At 37.9% G+C, this 16,143-nt stretch overlaps 1 protein-coding gene across 1 annotated transcript in view; it reads right to left on the bottom strand.

Annotated features, from left to right (window-relative positions):
- DNAH11 (dynein axonemal heavy chain 11) overlaps positions 1 to 16,143 on the bottom strand; it is a 359,011-nt gene that overhangs the window by 309,503 nt on the left and 33,365 nt on the right. Inside the window, exons 9-14 of the mRNA XM_055347302.2 lie at positions 10,381 to 10,497; positions 4,180 to 4,317; positions 3,745 to 3,869; positions 2,979 to 3,174; positions 1,358 to 1,462; positions 803 to 1,195 (exon numbers count right to left, since the gene is read on the bottom strand). Of these exons, the coding sequence (XP_055203277.1) occupies positions 803 to 1,195; positions 1,358 to 1,462; positions 2,979 to 3,174; positions 3,745 to 3,869; positions 4,180 to 4,317; positions 10,381 to 10,497 (1,074 nt within the window). The remainder of the gene's footprint in view (positions 1 to 802; positions 1,196 to 1,357; positions 1,463 to 2,978; positions 3,175 to 3,744; positions 3,870 to 4,179; positions 4,318 to 10,380; positions 10,498 to 16,143) is intronic.

The following is a 16,143-nucleotide window of genomic DNA, read 5'->3' as shown; positions in this document are numbered from 1 at the left end:
GCTCTCCAGAATGTTCTTCTCCTGATATCCATATGCTTTGTTCCCTGTCAGTTCTCTGCAGAAATACTATCTTAGGAAAGAGGCCTGCCCAACCACCCTACCCCCAAGCGACTCCCTATCCCGCCTGCTCTGTTCTATTTTTCATCATTGCTCCTATTACAACTGACATACCTATTTGTTCTTTTCTCTTGCTAACTTCCTCTGACTAGAGTGTAAGCTCCATGAAATAAAGGATTTGGTGGTGGTTGGCAGGGGAGCGTTGTGTTGTTTGCTTTTATTTTCCTGCCTTCTGCCTTTTGTGTGTGTCTGTGTGTGTTTTTTCTGTTTTCTCTCGAATTAATAAGCCTAGATGAGTGCCTGTTACTGTTTTAGGAACTCAAATCTTCGTTAAAAGGAGAGTAATTATTGTTGCCACCCTTAGGAGATGGTTGAGAGGGTACCTTGAGATGACCTAAGGAAGTTGTTTGTTTGGCACATACGAGGCAGTCAACAAACAGTGGTAGCTATTAGGAGCATCCAAAAGAGGATGCAACTGTGACAAGATAAAGATTCTATCACTAGCCTTTCTGTTTAATCAACACATCTCACATTCTAATCTCTTCCCTCAGGAATGACAGTGGTGAGGGCTACAGAAATTGCAGGCAAGTAACACAAATTCCCCCACTTTAAATACCTAATAATACCATTCATAAAGCTCTTTCAGGCTTGATAAAAGAGTCCCACATTATTAGGTTAAAGATTTTTGCTCTTCTCTGAACTCAATGAAAAGATCTATAAATCTTGAAAGGTTAAAAGCCATTACCTCGACCAAGTTGTGGATCTTGCAGCCATCTCCTTGGATTAACTTGTATTTTTTTGTAAACAAATCACCCTTGTCCTCCAAGGTGAAGGCTGCCTCTCGTCTGTGCTCTCTCCTGGGAGGTAGCACGCACCTGGCCCAGCCCCTCATGGTCTGCTGGATCACCTTCACGTTTTTCTGTGTGCGCTCAACTCTGTGCTCCAACTGGGACGTGGCCGCCCTCACCCTCTCGATGTAGCCCCAGCAGTCATCCTGCCATGTCAGCCACGTTGTGGCTGCTGTCAGCTGCTCGTCAATAGCCCTCAGCTCATCTTCAATCAGAGGGTATTCAACTTCCAGGAGCGTCTGTTTGAGCTTATTATACCCTTGCACAAGAAGGTCAAGATTTCCAATGTACTGAGCAAAGAAAACCCCAAAACAAAAAGTGCCAAATATGTTAGCTATTTTCTCTGTCTTAAAGGTGTAAAAATATCATGCAGATCTATATAATAATTAAAATCCAAAATATTTATATTCATAATAGGTCCTAGTATCTTTTTTTTAACAAAAACCACAAACCTTTAAAATAGTATTCCTTTTCTTGAAGATGGCTAAAGCTGAATCTGGTATGTCTTGTTTCTTCAACATCAAAAGATATTTCACTTCTCTCAATACAGCCACTAGCTATTAAAATACAATTATTAAAATTATTGCATATTTTCATGATATCATTCTATTTTAACTCAAGTTTAACTTGAAATACTTAAGATGTTATCCAAGTATTACTGTATTTCCAAATCATCAAGGTAAATAGACTTTTGTTTCATATACTTTTTAAAAACAAAAATCATACATTCATAATACAGTAAAGGTATATGAATTATCCTTAAACATCTCAAGAAATTAGTTTCTATAAATTGGTTTTATGAAATCAGAAAGTAGAACGAATCCTCAGTTCACTATGTCATATATTTAGGTATGTGTGCTGAGTTTTACTAGCAAAATAAAGTCAACTATTCTCTGTACATATTTTAGGGAAACAGATCAGAATTTGGGTGCAGAGTATGCTTATCCAGCTCAGTGAGGCTAACTTTCCCACTTCCTAGGCATGCATTTGGACTGCCATGAGAGACTCCAGGTAATCACTAATAGTGAATGTATAATCTTCATCCCCTAAAAATTCAGCTAGATGTTTAAGGCATTTTGTGTTTTGTCATGGAAATTACAAATAGATATTCTTATAAGCTTGCCCCTTACCCTAAAGCATACCCATGGTGGTAAATAGAAAAGAAAGCTTATTTTGTGTCTCATATCTAGCAAGCTGCCAGACTTGGAGATCGTTTGTTTAAAATATATACAATGCATATACATACATATATACATGCACATCTAGTATTGATTAAATATATGCACATATTGTATAATTATATACACATACACATACATAAATGGTAACAAAAATCCCACTGTTACATAACATGTAATGAAATTATGAGAATTGAGAAAATATATAAATTTCCTTTGTTACATGATTTACCATGCATTAACAAAAGACCTGTTCAGTAAAGATAATATTCATCCTGGACATTATTTAACTTATTTTTTATACTAATATGTTTTGTTTTTTAAAATTACCATCAATTTAATTACCATATACAAGCTTATTTTATTGTCCCTTTGAAAGAAATGACAATAAATTAAAATCTACCAGTGCTCATCAAAAACATGACATGTCTTTCATTCTGTGTATTCTGTTGATTCCCCAAATCTTAACTTACGTGATGAAATTTTAACTAAAACACTGGTGTATGTTATGAATATATTTAAGCCAGAAACTGTCTGGTAAAGACAAATGATTCAACTCAGCTGAGCTAACATTTACTAAGTGTCACCAAGTACCAGACACTAAACTAGAAACATAGAGCATAAAGATGCAATGAAACGGATGCTACTCTCAGTGGCTCATTATCTAGTGAGGGTGGCGTGATAAAGAAATAATTACAATATAAATTAATAGAGCAATTAGTAGAATTTGAGAAACAAATCTCTACAATGAAGACCTGTAAGAAATTGTTTACAGTTACAGTCCTCACAACTCTGACATTTTCCCTAATGTGAATTACAAATGACTGGAAATATCAGAAATATGCTTATAATAAAAAGGGCACTTATAAATCATCTTAAAAAATCAAATCCCTACCTTTGGGTCAAAATTGACACAGAGAAGACCATTTATGGCACTGAATTTAACCAAGGGTTGATTCAAATTGAATTCACAGATTTCATCCATGTTACTTTTCCATTCATTATAGATATGACTTTCAAATTGATCAAGCAAAGTGGTCATTTCAACGTACTTTTGATAAACTAAAGCATGATCAGGATTGCCCAAAAATCTGTAGGAATAAGGTTTTTCTACTGGTTTATACATATATTAGATAGATTTCAGCTTAATAATTGTATAGTAATACCATATATAAAATATAATGCACTATAAACAACCAGGAAGAGAAACAGTCAAGACCAAATTATGCACCTATTAATTGCTTTTGCTTTAAAAGATAAAGTTATAAGATGAATGAAACTCAAGATTTTACTAAATGTTGATAGCAACAAGCTACTGGCTCCTACGAAGAGAAGAAAAAGGTACAAAGATTGCATAATAAAAGCAGTGTTATTTATTGGAAAAAGGAAAAACAATAACAAGAAACTCCAAACATGGTGGGTGGAAAGGACAAGTGAAAAGAAAAAAGGACCAGAAAACATGTAAGCATATGAAATTCTAAGAGTCCCATTAGAAATATTCCAAAACCATGGGAATGAATCCCTCTCCACAAACCCAACCAGTGAGAGAAGTGAACAGGGCAATGGGTTCCTAAGTGCTAATATGAACAGCTCACTCTCTCATATAAAATGTCACCCGTACCATTAGAATAACTTGCCATGACCTAAGCTTAACTACTTACAGATAACGGAGAGATGCAAAGTTTGACCAAAACATTTGAAGTCGTTGGAGAACCTGTTGGGCCCATTTGACATTTCCTGAGGTAAACGGCATGTTCTTGTTAAGAACTACATGACCACATTCAATCTGCAAGTTGATATTTTGGTGAAGAGGAAGAAAGGGAACATTTAGTCAGAATGGTTTCCAACCTTGTAAGCAATTTTTCATTTTGGTATTTTTACAGTAGTATAAAACGTATGTGTTTAATCACTTGATTACTAGAAGAGTTACAGTCCTAAAGCAAGTTTACCATCTCCATGAGGAAAGCAGTTAAATAGAAGCACAAAAATGTAGTGCCTATATCTAATCTTTAGATATAATCACATAGAGTTCTAGTTGATGGTCATTATCCGCCTAAATGATATTGTAAATGTGTCCAACCTTATCCACCACTTACCTGTTTCACGTGTTCATTATACAATTGCTTACACACATCCAGCTCTGTATTAAACATACGCACTAGTGTGCTGTAATGTAGGCTGAAAATTTCCATGACAACTGGCTTCTCTAGAAAATTTCCAAATATGGTCAAAAGCTATAAAAATCAAAGTGAAGGCAACATTAAGCACTATGAGTTTTTAACAAATACTCAGCTCATAATGTTCCCCTTCAAACCTCTTACATGACTAAAGTTTAGAATCTTAAAAGTATCCTGTGATGCTTCAAAATGTAAAATGTATTTTTGCATCTCCCTAAAATTGCTGTACATCCAATAAACCAATTCTAGATGTAAAATAATTTCCCTTTCTCAGCAGAAAGGAACCACTGTCTGTCTGCAATTTCCGTTCACAGCTAATACTATTTCCTGTTGGGTTCCAGTTAACATTTTAGAAGATGCTTTGCAGATATAAGAATAGAAACAAGATTCACGTACTTGTTATTGTTCTTCCCTCCTACATATGTATTCTTTAGATACAAATATCCATATATCCATATTGAGGCCCTCTAGGTCACAGCATGAATAATTATACCAGATGTGCCAGTCACCATGACTGCATGCCTATGGCCGCTGGTACATCCACATGACCCAGCCACCCCCAACAGTGTCCTGGGGCTACAGTGGTGACTGTTACAAGGACAACCACTCCACAGGTGGATGACTCCTTTAACACGAATGTCCTGGCTCAAATCAATGCTTTGAGCTAATAAGATTCTTTCTCAGAGTCAGGGCCTGGCTGAATCCATGCTGGCTAAAATTATCAGTGAGCAGAAACTACTAGCAAGCAGAGGAAGTCAACTGATAGTGGGACAGGAGAAAGCAGACACACAGACTGAACAGGATCACATGACCAGCAAAGCAGGAGTCGAGTCTCACAAACTCCTCTTGCTTAGTCAATGGAGCGCCATAGATTTCAAACTTACCTTCACTGCCAGTGTTCACAAAGCTTAGTTATCCAGTGAGTCTGATTTTGGATTCCCATTAGTCTCTTGTCTTGTTTACTACCCAATGTGGATTCTTTTGTGTGCTAGCATAAAATAGCTCTTTCCTTGCAAGCAAAATGACGTAACCAAAACATTTATTTGTATATAACCAATGTTTCTATAGTGCTATGTCCCAGGAACTATATGTTAAGGGCCTTAAACGTGCTGTTATTATTACACACTCCAGGTGAGGAAACTGAGTTATAAGGAGGGAATGATTTTCCCAAACTTGTAACAGCTAGTGGCGGAGCTGGGATTTGAAACCAGGCAGTCTAGCATTCGGGTTTGTGCTTCAGTGTGTAGCTTCTCATCAGCTAATACGCCATTGAAAGTTATGTCATTTTGTTATCTGATCATTCTGTGTGGGCTTTATAATACGTTAGTTATTAAGCCTGTCATATAGGTATTTTCTCTGAAAGAAGACATCTCAAAATAACTAAGTATATTTACAGTGGTAGATAAACTGTATCCAAGGTCACGCCTTGTTTAGCAATATGGCAAAGGAGGGGGCTTTGCTCTTTTTCTTAAGGAAATAACAGGTATTCCCTAAAACTTGTTTCACTTAAAAAAACAGCTTCATAATAAAAATTTGCAAATATTTCCATAAACTATATTCAGTGAAAATAAAATTACCACGAAAAAATTATAGAAACTAAAATGTAACTATAACTGTACCTTAGGGATCAATTTAGACAAACACATTCTGACTTTTTCTGGTAACATCAATTATAACTACAGTAGAAACTGCTAAATATTTTTAAATCTACTACTCAGGGCTACCTAGCAAAATGTAAATGATTAACTTTCTTCCCACAGCCATTGTTTTGTTGAGTTTGGGTTTCAAATAAAAATTCTAAAGTAAACATTGCCTTATGTATTTAACAAAAAAGTATATTCCAACAAGAAATGATAAGTGTATTTATTTCACAACATTATTTTTTAAACACTTATCATATTGACCACAATGGAAAGAATACCAGAAGCTTCCTAGCTACATCACATCTTGCCCACCAGCTTAGCGGTCCTTAACTCCAAGTTTTCAAGAGAAAATACATAGAGAAAATACTCTGAGGTGAGGTTGTAAAGCCAAAAAATAGTAGGAAAAGTCTCAATGTTTTAGGCAGTATACATTATTGTAATTGTTTGTCATGCAAAATGTATAAAAATTACCCTCCAGGAGGAGAGTAAAGGTCATTTCAAGCTCTTGCTTCTTTGTTCACAGTGAAACTAAAAGCTATTTTATGAAGAGTAGAGATGTTTTCTTTCACATTGACTTCAAGACTGAAGAGTAATTCCCACCACATGCTTCTCTTTCTAAATATCACATCTGAGATCTGCAAGGTTTGCCTTAATTTTGCTCCACTTCTCTTTCATTGCATAATACAGTTTTTCATAACACCATTGCCATTGTTCGGTGTAGTACATATTTATATTTTTCCTAGGTGCGCCTCTTTCAAAGATTTTTAAAAATCCGTGGCCACCTAAACCATATACACTTCACATTTTAATACTTTTCAAAGCTGAAGTCCTTTCTAGACAATTTTTTTTACACACTTCGGTTTACCTTCATGTAAATTTTAGAGAGCCATTCAGTAGTATTTGGTTTTGGTTTTTGGTGAGCAGCAGCACTTCAGATTTTAAAGTACTATACTTTTATATTAGAGTAGAATAGCGCTCAGTTCCGGTGCCCTTCCTGGCCATGTCTTTGACAATAGCAGGTACTGGAACAGTCGTCTTCAGAGAACCATCTATAAATATTTTTTTTCCCAGGGACCAACAGTAAATGGTCAGAGCTCATCATTCTATCCCTATGGATGCAATATTTTTCTAAGTACACAGCCTTGTAATTTTTTCCTCTGCCATTACACTTGCAGCAGTTTACCCTCATCAGCATGTTATTTCATTACTTGAACTACCAGTCAGTCCACCTAGCCTCAAGTACTTATTAAACGCCACTTTGTACAAGTCACCATGGAAGGCAATCTACACAGAAGCTGTAAGATGATGCCACAGCCCCGCCAAGCTTATGACAGTAGGATCTCATCTTATATTTGTTCAGTAAACAGGTCAAATATGTGAAAAGTTAAAGAAAAAAACCTTTTACCTAAGAGATTAAATTGTTTAGAAAAAACATTAACTGACAGGTACTATAACAGAATTCATACTAATGGTTGTGAAAGAGAGAGACTTGAATTGAAAATGGCAGGAGCCTCTGTAATTGAGATTTCACTCTACATTTTTTTTAGTTATTTGTAAAAGCATGAAAGAAAACTAGTTCCAGTAGCAAAGAATATGATAGACTATCACACATGTAAAAAAAAAAATACTTGAATTCTGTTATACAGGCAAGAAAAAATTTTATGACTGTTTGTTAAGTGAAGAAGATTACAGTAGAGGATTAAAATATAATGTCATTTTTGTCAAAGAGAAACATGTATGCATATCTAGACAAAGAAAAAATAGTGGTAGTATTAAATATACTAGTAATTATACCTGAGAGGTGAGATTACAGGTCATTTTATAACAACAGGCTGTACATTTCGGCTGATGGCTGGCACCTGAGTTTCACTGAAGAGTTCTTATAAAACAAAGAACTATTTGATCCTCATGAATTCTTTTTTTTTAATACTTTAAGTTCTGGGATACATGTGCACAATGTGCAGGTTTGTTACATAGGTATACATGTGCCATGGTGGTTTGCTGTACCTATCAACCCATCATCTACATTGGGTATTTCTCCTAATGCTATCTCTCCCCTAGCCCCCCACTCCCCGACATCCCCTGGTGTGTGATGTTCCCCTCCCTGTGTCCATGTGTTCTCATTGTTTAACTCCCACTTATGAGTGAGAACATGCAGTGTTTGGTTTTCTGTTCCTGTGTTAGTTTGCTGAGAATGTTGGTTTCCAGCTTCATCCATGTCCCTGCAAAGGACATGAACTCATTCTTCTTTACGGCTCCATAGTATTCCATGGTGTATATGTGCCACATTTTCTTTATCCAGTCTATCACTGATGGGCATTCGGGTTGGTTCCAAGTCTTTGCTATTGTGAACAGTGCTGCAATAAACATATGTGTGCATGTGTCTTTATAGAAGAATGACTTATAATCCTTTGGGTATATACCCAGTAATGGTATTGCCAGGTCAAATGGTATTTCTGGTTCTAGATCCTTGAGGAATCGCCACACTGTCTTCCACAATGGTTGAACTAATTTGCACTCCCACCAACAGTGTAAAAGCATTCCTATTTCTCCACGTGCCCTCTAGCATCTGTTGTTTCCTGACTTTTTAATGATCGCCATTCTAACTGGCATGAGATGGTATGTCATTACTGTTTTGATTTGCATTTCTCTAATGACCAGTGATGATGAGCTTTTTTTCATGTTTCTTGGCCATATAAATGTCTCTTTTTGAGAAGTGTCTGTTCACATCTTTCGCCCACTTTTTGATGGGGTTGTTTTTTTCTTGTAAATTTGTTTAAGTTCCTTGTAGATTCTGGATATTAGACCTTTGTCGGATGGATAGATTGCAAAAATATTCTCCCATTCTGTAGGTTGCCTGTTCACTCTGATGATAGTTTCTTTTGCTGTGGAGACGCATTTTAGTTTAATTAGATCCCATTTGTCAATTTTGGCTTTTGTTACAATTCCTTTTGGTGTTTTAGTCATGAAGTCTTTGCCCACGCCTATGTCCTGAATGGTATTGCCTGGGATTTCTTCTAGGGGTATTATGGTTTTAGGTCTTACATGTAAGTCTTTAATCCATCTTAATTTTTCTATAAGGTGTAAGGAAGAGGTCCAGTTTCAGTTTTCTACATATGGCAAGCCAGTTTTCCCAACACCATTTATTAAATAGGGAATCCTTTCCCCATTGCTTGTTTTTGTCAGGTTTGTCAAAGATCACATGGTTGTAGATGTGTGTCATTATTTCTGAGGCCTCTGTTCTGTTCCACTGGTCTACATATCTGTTTTGGTACCAGTACTATACTGTTTTGGTTACTGAAGTCTTGTAGTGTAGTTTCAAGTCAGGTAGCATGATGCCTCCAGCTTTGTTCTTTTTGCTTAGGATTGTATTGGCTATACATGCTCTTTTTCAGTTCCATATGAAATTTAAAGTAGTTTTTTCTAATTCTGTGAAGAAAGTCAGTGGTAGCTTGATGGGGATAGCACTGAATCTATAAATTACTTTGATCAGTATGGCCATTTTCACGATATTGATTCTTCCTATCCAGATCCTCGTGAATTCTTTATGTTAAAATGCTTGACTGGGGCCAGAGAACGCTGGTGTCTTCTCCACTGACTAGCCAATTCATTCGAAGGTCAAAATCAAACAATATCTTTTAAAAATCTGTGTCTGCTATATTGTTTGGCGCTGCCATTCTCAATGAATTATACCCATGATTTCTTAGCTCTTTTTCTTCTGATATTGAACCCTCCGTCCCTCTTTTGGGACGTTATCTAATTATTAATTTATACTTGATTTGTGTTTTTCTTTGTCAAGCAAGTTTTACATGGTGTTCCTATTCCTCATATTATAAGCTTTTCATCTGGGGACACTATTGAGATGCTTTTCTTTTATATAACTCTTAACTATATTTCATCAATTCCGTGACAAGCATACTTTTATGTTTCAAAATCTCTGCGACTAAAATACATTATGCAGTCAATGAAATCATAATTATTTGGCAGCATTTTTTATTGTTACACAAAATGATGGTGTGTCTGATAATTAATGATGTCTTATGCCTGGGTAAATACAGTATATAAATCGCTATTTGTTTCAGTCAGAATAATAAAATAGGCAGATGAACCTAACAATCTAAACAATGGTAAATAAAAGAAATTCCTGAATTAAGGTATTTTTCACTTTTCACTGTGACTTAATTTTGAATCAATATTTCACTGGCCAGGCCAAATTTGCTGTGAAGCTAATGAGAGCTACAACACTGTGAATGCAAGAAAAGAACAGTAACTAAATGTCCTAAAATAATCTTGTCCAAAGTGTCATTATTCGTTAGTACACTATTCAAAGTTTATTATTCAGTGAGCTGAATTTGAAGGGAATATGACTAGTTAACCTAGTTAATACTCTACCTGAATGAGAATTTACCCCTTTCATCTAACAGCCTATATTATTCATTAGTAAAACGTTTTTTATGATAGCTTCTTCAGAACTAACCTTAAATGCAGCTTCTAAGCCACTGCAGTTAAAGAAAGCTTCACAAATAATTGTCCCAAGCCTTCTGTCAAATTCCAGAGTTTTGGACTTAAATGCCACATAATCACTTTCAAACTCCTGTAAAATTCAAAGTGAAATATTAGTGTATTGGAAATAATCCAACAGCGAAAATAGCAATCACACAAGCGTGACCTTACTTTAGCTCTCTCTCGCTCGCTCTCTGTCTCTGAGTGAATTTATTTTTCATAGCAGCATTCCAGGGAAGTTCAAGAAAGAGCTATATCTGACTGACTGTGCAAGTGCCACCTTACAGAATCACTGAAAGCTTAGCACTGTTCCCCTATGCTTTCCCGATTCTTTTCAGTGGCCCAGGCCTCAACAGCAGTGCTTTGGCTCACATGCTCACATAGAAGCCTCAGTCTCTCCTCCTACTCCCAAATCATTTTGATTATAAATGAAAAAGTGAAGTTTTTCAGAAAAGAAAAAAGAACCTATCCTCATTATAACTTTAGTCCATTTATAAGTTTAAATAGGAAGGGTTTTTGTTTGTTTTTTCATGGAGTTGTAAATCTACATGGAAACACTATTTCTTCAGGTGAGAACTGAAATCCACAGGTAAGAAAATATCATTAGTGATACAGAGGAAACAAATACTCTTACATTTTCCCAGTTTCTTATTAGCATGCGTTTAGCATCCCTCAGTTTCCTCCTGATACATAACTATCCACTCCCATAGTTAGAATGAAACGGTGAAAGAATAACTGTCATCTTCATAGCATCAGAGTTGAGTCTCCCGTAAAGAAGTCCCAGGATTTCAGAAACATTTTGGTGCTTTATAGTCAAAAGGCCTCTGAAGTACACACCACAGATTTCTCACAATGAAGGCCTTTGCCACCTCTGTAAACTGAGCCTCAATCTATTAACAATAACAACGGTAATAGAATTAATGACAGTTAGCACATGAGTAATTCTGTTCTAAATATTTCACATGATTAACTCACCTCTTACAACATCTTATGTAGGTTATAATTTTTTCTGCATTATAGGTGACAAAACAAACTCAGAGAAGTTAAATGATTCACCTAAAATCACACCACTGGTAAATGTCAGGGCTGGAATTTAAAGCCAGGCAACCTGGCTCCTGATCCCAGATGCTATGTTTCTTTGAAGGAATATACCTGCTAGAGTCTGAATGTTTTATGTCCTTGCAAAATTTTATTTTGAAATCCTAACCCTCAATACGATAGTATCAAGAAGTGGTGCTTTCCAGGGTGACTAGGTAATAAGTGTGGGACCTTCATGAATGGGATCAGTGCCCATATAAAAGAGGCCTGAGAGAGACTCCTCCATCCTTCCACCAAGTAAGGACATAGCTAAAAAGTGCGACCTGTGAACTGGGATGTAGCTCTCCCCAGACACTGAACCTGCGGGAGCCTTGCTCTTGGACTTCTCAGCCTCTGAAACCCTGAAAAATAAATTTCTGTCGTTTATAAGCTACCCGGTTTATCGTGTTTTGTTATAGCAACCTAAACAGAGGGCACCTTATGCTGAATTTCACACAAGCTGAAAAGCAGTGTAACAGCAAAGTTCTACGACGCTATGTGTCATACACCACAATGTTATATTTAGCATCAAGAGGAAGTTTCCACTTCTGAAATAGAGCCAAGCAATCTCTTTATTCAAGGCTCGTTGGCTAATAAAGTAAACACAACTTCCCAACAAGTTTTAACACGCCTGACATCCCTCTTCTTAGTATGGTAATAGAGAACATACGGCTTAAGGTCACAAAACATTAACTGAATATTTAGAAATAAACATCTCAGGGAGAGAAAAATATGCTAGTCTCCCTCCCTGATATCTCTCTGTCACCTCCCTCCCTTCTCACTCACTCATTCCTGAAAACAAATTTAGAACTGCACATGGGACCTCTCCCTTGGAAAGTCCCACAAAAAATTCATACCTAATTTGTTCAAGTACAAATCTGAACTTGTTATCTTCTCTACAAAGCTGCTCTTCTTTTTATACACCCTAATAGAAACTTGGGCAACCTCCCTGACTTCTCTGTCAAGTGCTCTTCTAACTACCTCTGGAGTCTCTCTACTATCCTCCATCTCCAGGATGCCCTTGGTCCAGGTCACCATTATTGCTCATCTGGATATCTGTTAATCACTTTCTAACTACTCTTCGCCGCTAGTCCTATCTCTGATTCATCCTCCAATGGCAGACTAAATAATCTTTTTTAAAATAGAAATCTTATCATGTCACTTTCTTATTTAGAATCCTTTAACTCACAATCTTAATTCAGAATTGTCAGTTTCTTAGGATAACGTCCAAAGGTCTTAGCATAATCTATTGCATAAGACCCTATGTGGTCTGGATGCCACTTACTGCTCCTAACTATTCTGCCATCTCTCCCAATTTCACACTCTCGGATCCAGCCACAGAGCCTTATCACATTGTCTCTCTCCTTCACCCACTTCTCACCTGCTTCATTTCTATTTATGTTACAGGTCTCAGTTTACATTTCACCTCCTCTGGAAAGGGGCCCTATGTAAATGTTCTCAGAGCACTCTGTACTCTTCATACCCCAGCACCGGGCACCCATATGATAACTGCCTATCTACATTCTCCCTTGGATTTTAATCTCTGAGTGTAACTGCCAGGTTTATTTTTCTTTCACAATTACAGTACCAATATTTAATGGAGTTCCCAGGACATAGCTGTTTCTCAATAAATATATATTGCAGAATAAATGATGTGCTAGTATTGTTCAGAAATCATTATAAAAATGTTGCTGTATTCTGAAAACTGCATAATTGCCTTTATTAGCATCATGAGAAGCTATTGAAGGGTTGTAATTAGAGAAAAGCCATGGTTTGACTTAGTATCTAAAAGGCACTCAGGCTGCCGTGTGGAGAACAAACTAAGAAAGCCAAGATGGGGAAGAGGGAGCAGTTTGGAGGCAAGTGCAATAACCCAAGTCACAGAAAACATCTGGAAATACTTTCAAGGCATAGCTGAAAGAACTGGATGGTTGTTGTGAGAAAATGAGCAAGATTACAGATGACTCAAAGGTTTCTCACTAAGTAGCCCATTATATGTACCATTTAATGAGTTGGAGAGACAGGCAAGAGTAGGTTTGGGGAGGGATAGGCAGGGGTTTAGATCTGAATGTGATTTTGAGATGTGTATGAAATATCTCAGTGGAGACGTTGGGTAGGCAGTTGTGTTTGGCACGTTTCTGTGGGTACACAGAAGCCAAGAGTTGAGCCTTGAGAACCTCCACCTAGATTTCAGAGAATGTATGGAAACACCTGGATGTCTAGGCAGAAGTCAGCTGCAGGAGCACAGCTCTCGTGGAGAACCTCTGCTAGGGCAGTGTGGGGTTGGAGCCCCCACACAGACTCCCCACTGGGGTACTGCCTAGTGGAGCTCTGAGAAGAGGGTCACTGTCCTCCAGACCCCAGAATGGGAGATCCACTGACAGCTGGTAGATCCATACACCTGGAAAAGCTGCAGGCACTCAACATGAGCCGGTGAAAGCAGTTGTGGGGGCTGTACCCTGCAGAGCCACACGGTGGAGCTGCCTAAGGCCTTGGAAGCGCACCTCTCACATCAGCGTGTCCTAGATGTGAGACATGGAGTCAAAGGAGATTATTTTGGAGCTTTAAGATGTAACGACTGCCTTGGTGGGTTTCAGACTTGCACGGGGCCTGTAGCCCCTTTGTTTTGGCCAATTTCTCCCATTTGGAAGTGGAACATTTACCCAATACCTGTACCTTCATTGTATCTTGGATAACTAACTTGTTTTTGATTTTACAGGGGATCATGGAGGGTGAATTTCCTCTTTGGTGTTCTCATGACAGTGAGTTTTCATGAGATGTGATGGTTTAAAAGTATGTGGCACTTCCCCCTTTGCTCTCTCTCTGAACACTACGTGAAGAAGGTCCTTGCTTCCCCTTCATCTTCCATCACGATTGTAAGTTTCCTGAGGCCTCCCAGTTATGCTTTCTGTTAAGTCTGTGGAACAGTGAGTCAATTAAACCTCTTTTCTTCATAAATTATCCAGTCTCAGGTAGTTCTTTGTAGCAACGTGAAAATGGACTAATATACTAGTTTAAAATCTTTTTCAAGTAATTCCAAAATCTGTTATCTTGGTATTGGCATCTACTGATTGTCTTTTTTTCACTCAGTTGAGATCTTCCTGGTTCTTGGTATACTAGCTGATATTCTACTGAAATTTCATATTGTTGTAAGACTCTCTTATTTAAACCTTTTGTTTTTGCTGACTTTCTGTGATGCTGCTCCAGCCTCATTACAATAGAGACAGAAGTCCAGGTTCTCCACTCGGCATCTATTCATCCCCCAAGGGCGGGCGGGGCTCCTTGTTACCGCTGGGTTGGGACTTCCAGTTCCCCATGTGGTCTCTACTGCTGCCACAAGTGCAGGTGGCCTTGTTACCACTTGGCCTCAGGGTGATAGTCTGGACTCTCCATCAGGTTTGCTCCAACAACAGGCTGGGTGAAGAAGGAAATCCAGGATTCCCACATGGTCTCCGGATACTACAGAGAATGAAGTTCATTCCTGGCCAGCAGGGATGAAAATCATGGCTCCCTATGTGGTCATCTCTGACATCACCCCAGCAAGGGTGGGAGTTGGAGCATTTTCAGACAGACAGGGTGTAAGTCTAGGCTCCCCACTCAGCTTTTCCTGGCAAGGGGAGGGGTGGGGCACAGTTTCTTCCGTGGTGTTTGGCTAGAGTGGAGAGTTGATGGCTTACAAATCTTCTTTTGTGTTAAGCTCTCTCCTTCTTGAGCCTTTGGCTAGGGAGAGATCAGGCTTTTACTGGGCTTCTTTCTGGACCGTGCCCACTGGCATTTCCTCGTTGCCAGTGTTTTCAGCTCCAAGTCTGGATTACTTCAGGCAACAGGAAAATCCAGGGAACTCATCATCACGTTGTTGTTTCTTGAGTCCCAATATCCTCAGCCACTCTGCCTTTTTCTTTTCACCTTTCAGAGTCTTCTTATGTCTGTTTTATATATAATGGCCAGTGTTTTTTTTGTTTTGTTTTGTTTTTCTCAGATACTGTTATTTTATTTCAGAAATAAGTAGTAACACACAGACACATTTCTCTTCCTGCCTGCCCAGAAAACCACTACCCCAAAGTAAGTTTCAACCTTTCCCGTGTATGTTTTCACACTTTTGTTATAAACATCATAATATATATACATAAGTGTGCACTGAACACTTTGTTTTTACATTTCCTTGAAATACACTTAAGAATTCTGTCTTTCTTAATTGCTTACAGCACAAAGGCCAGGTCTTCACGAGTAAGCTGAAATACAGCATTGACACTGATATTAGGCTAATTTATGCCCACAAAATGCTTTGGCCTAAAATATTCTGAGAAGCAAGGAGAACATCTGTCTTACTTCAAAAGAGCTGTTTATAAGCACAATCTCCCACTTACTTGCTTGATAGGGTCTTGGCTTAAGCCCTAGAAAGGATCAAACATATTATCCATACCCTCTATCAGAGTTTACATCTTTCAAGAGAGTCTTGAGTCAGTATTGAGATCTTCTGGGATCTCAGATCTTGGCTTCCTTTTATCTCCTCTCCCCTACAACCCCAAGAACAGTCCCTTAAACCAACTTGGTGCTTCCTTTCTGGGCTTCCTGCAATAGACATTTTCAAGGGCTGTTTGTGGCCACCGTGCTTGCTGAGGCCTTTCAGGCAGGCAAGGAAGACACATCCTTGGAATAT

The sequence above is a fragment of the Gorilla gorilla genome, chromosome 6, assembly GCF_029281585.2.
Source record: "Gorilla gorilla gorilla isolate KB3781 chromosome 6, NHGRI_mGorGor1-v2.1_pri, whole genome shotgun sequence".
In the NCBI taxonomy this organism is placed as follows: domain Eukaryota; kingdom Metazoa; phylum Chordata; class Mammalia; order Primates; family Hominidae; genus Gorilla; species Gorilla gorilla.
Note: the sequence above shows the minus strand (reverse complement) of the source record. Positions and strands in the feature narration are given on the sequence as shown.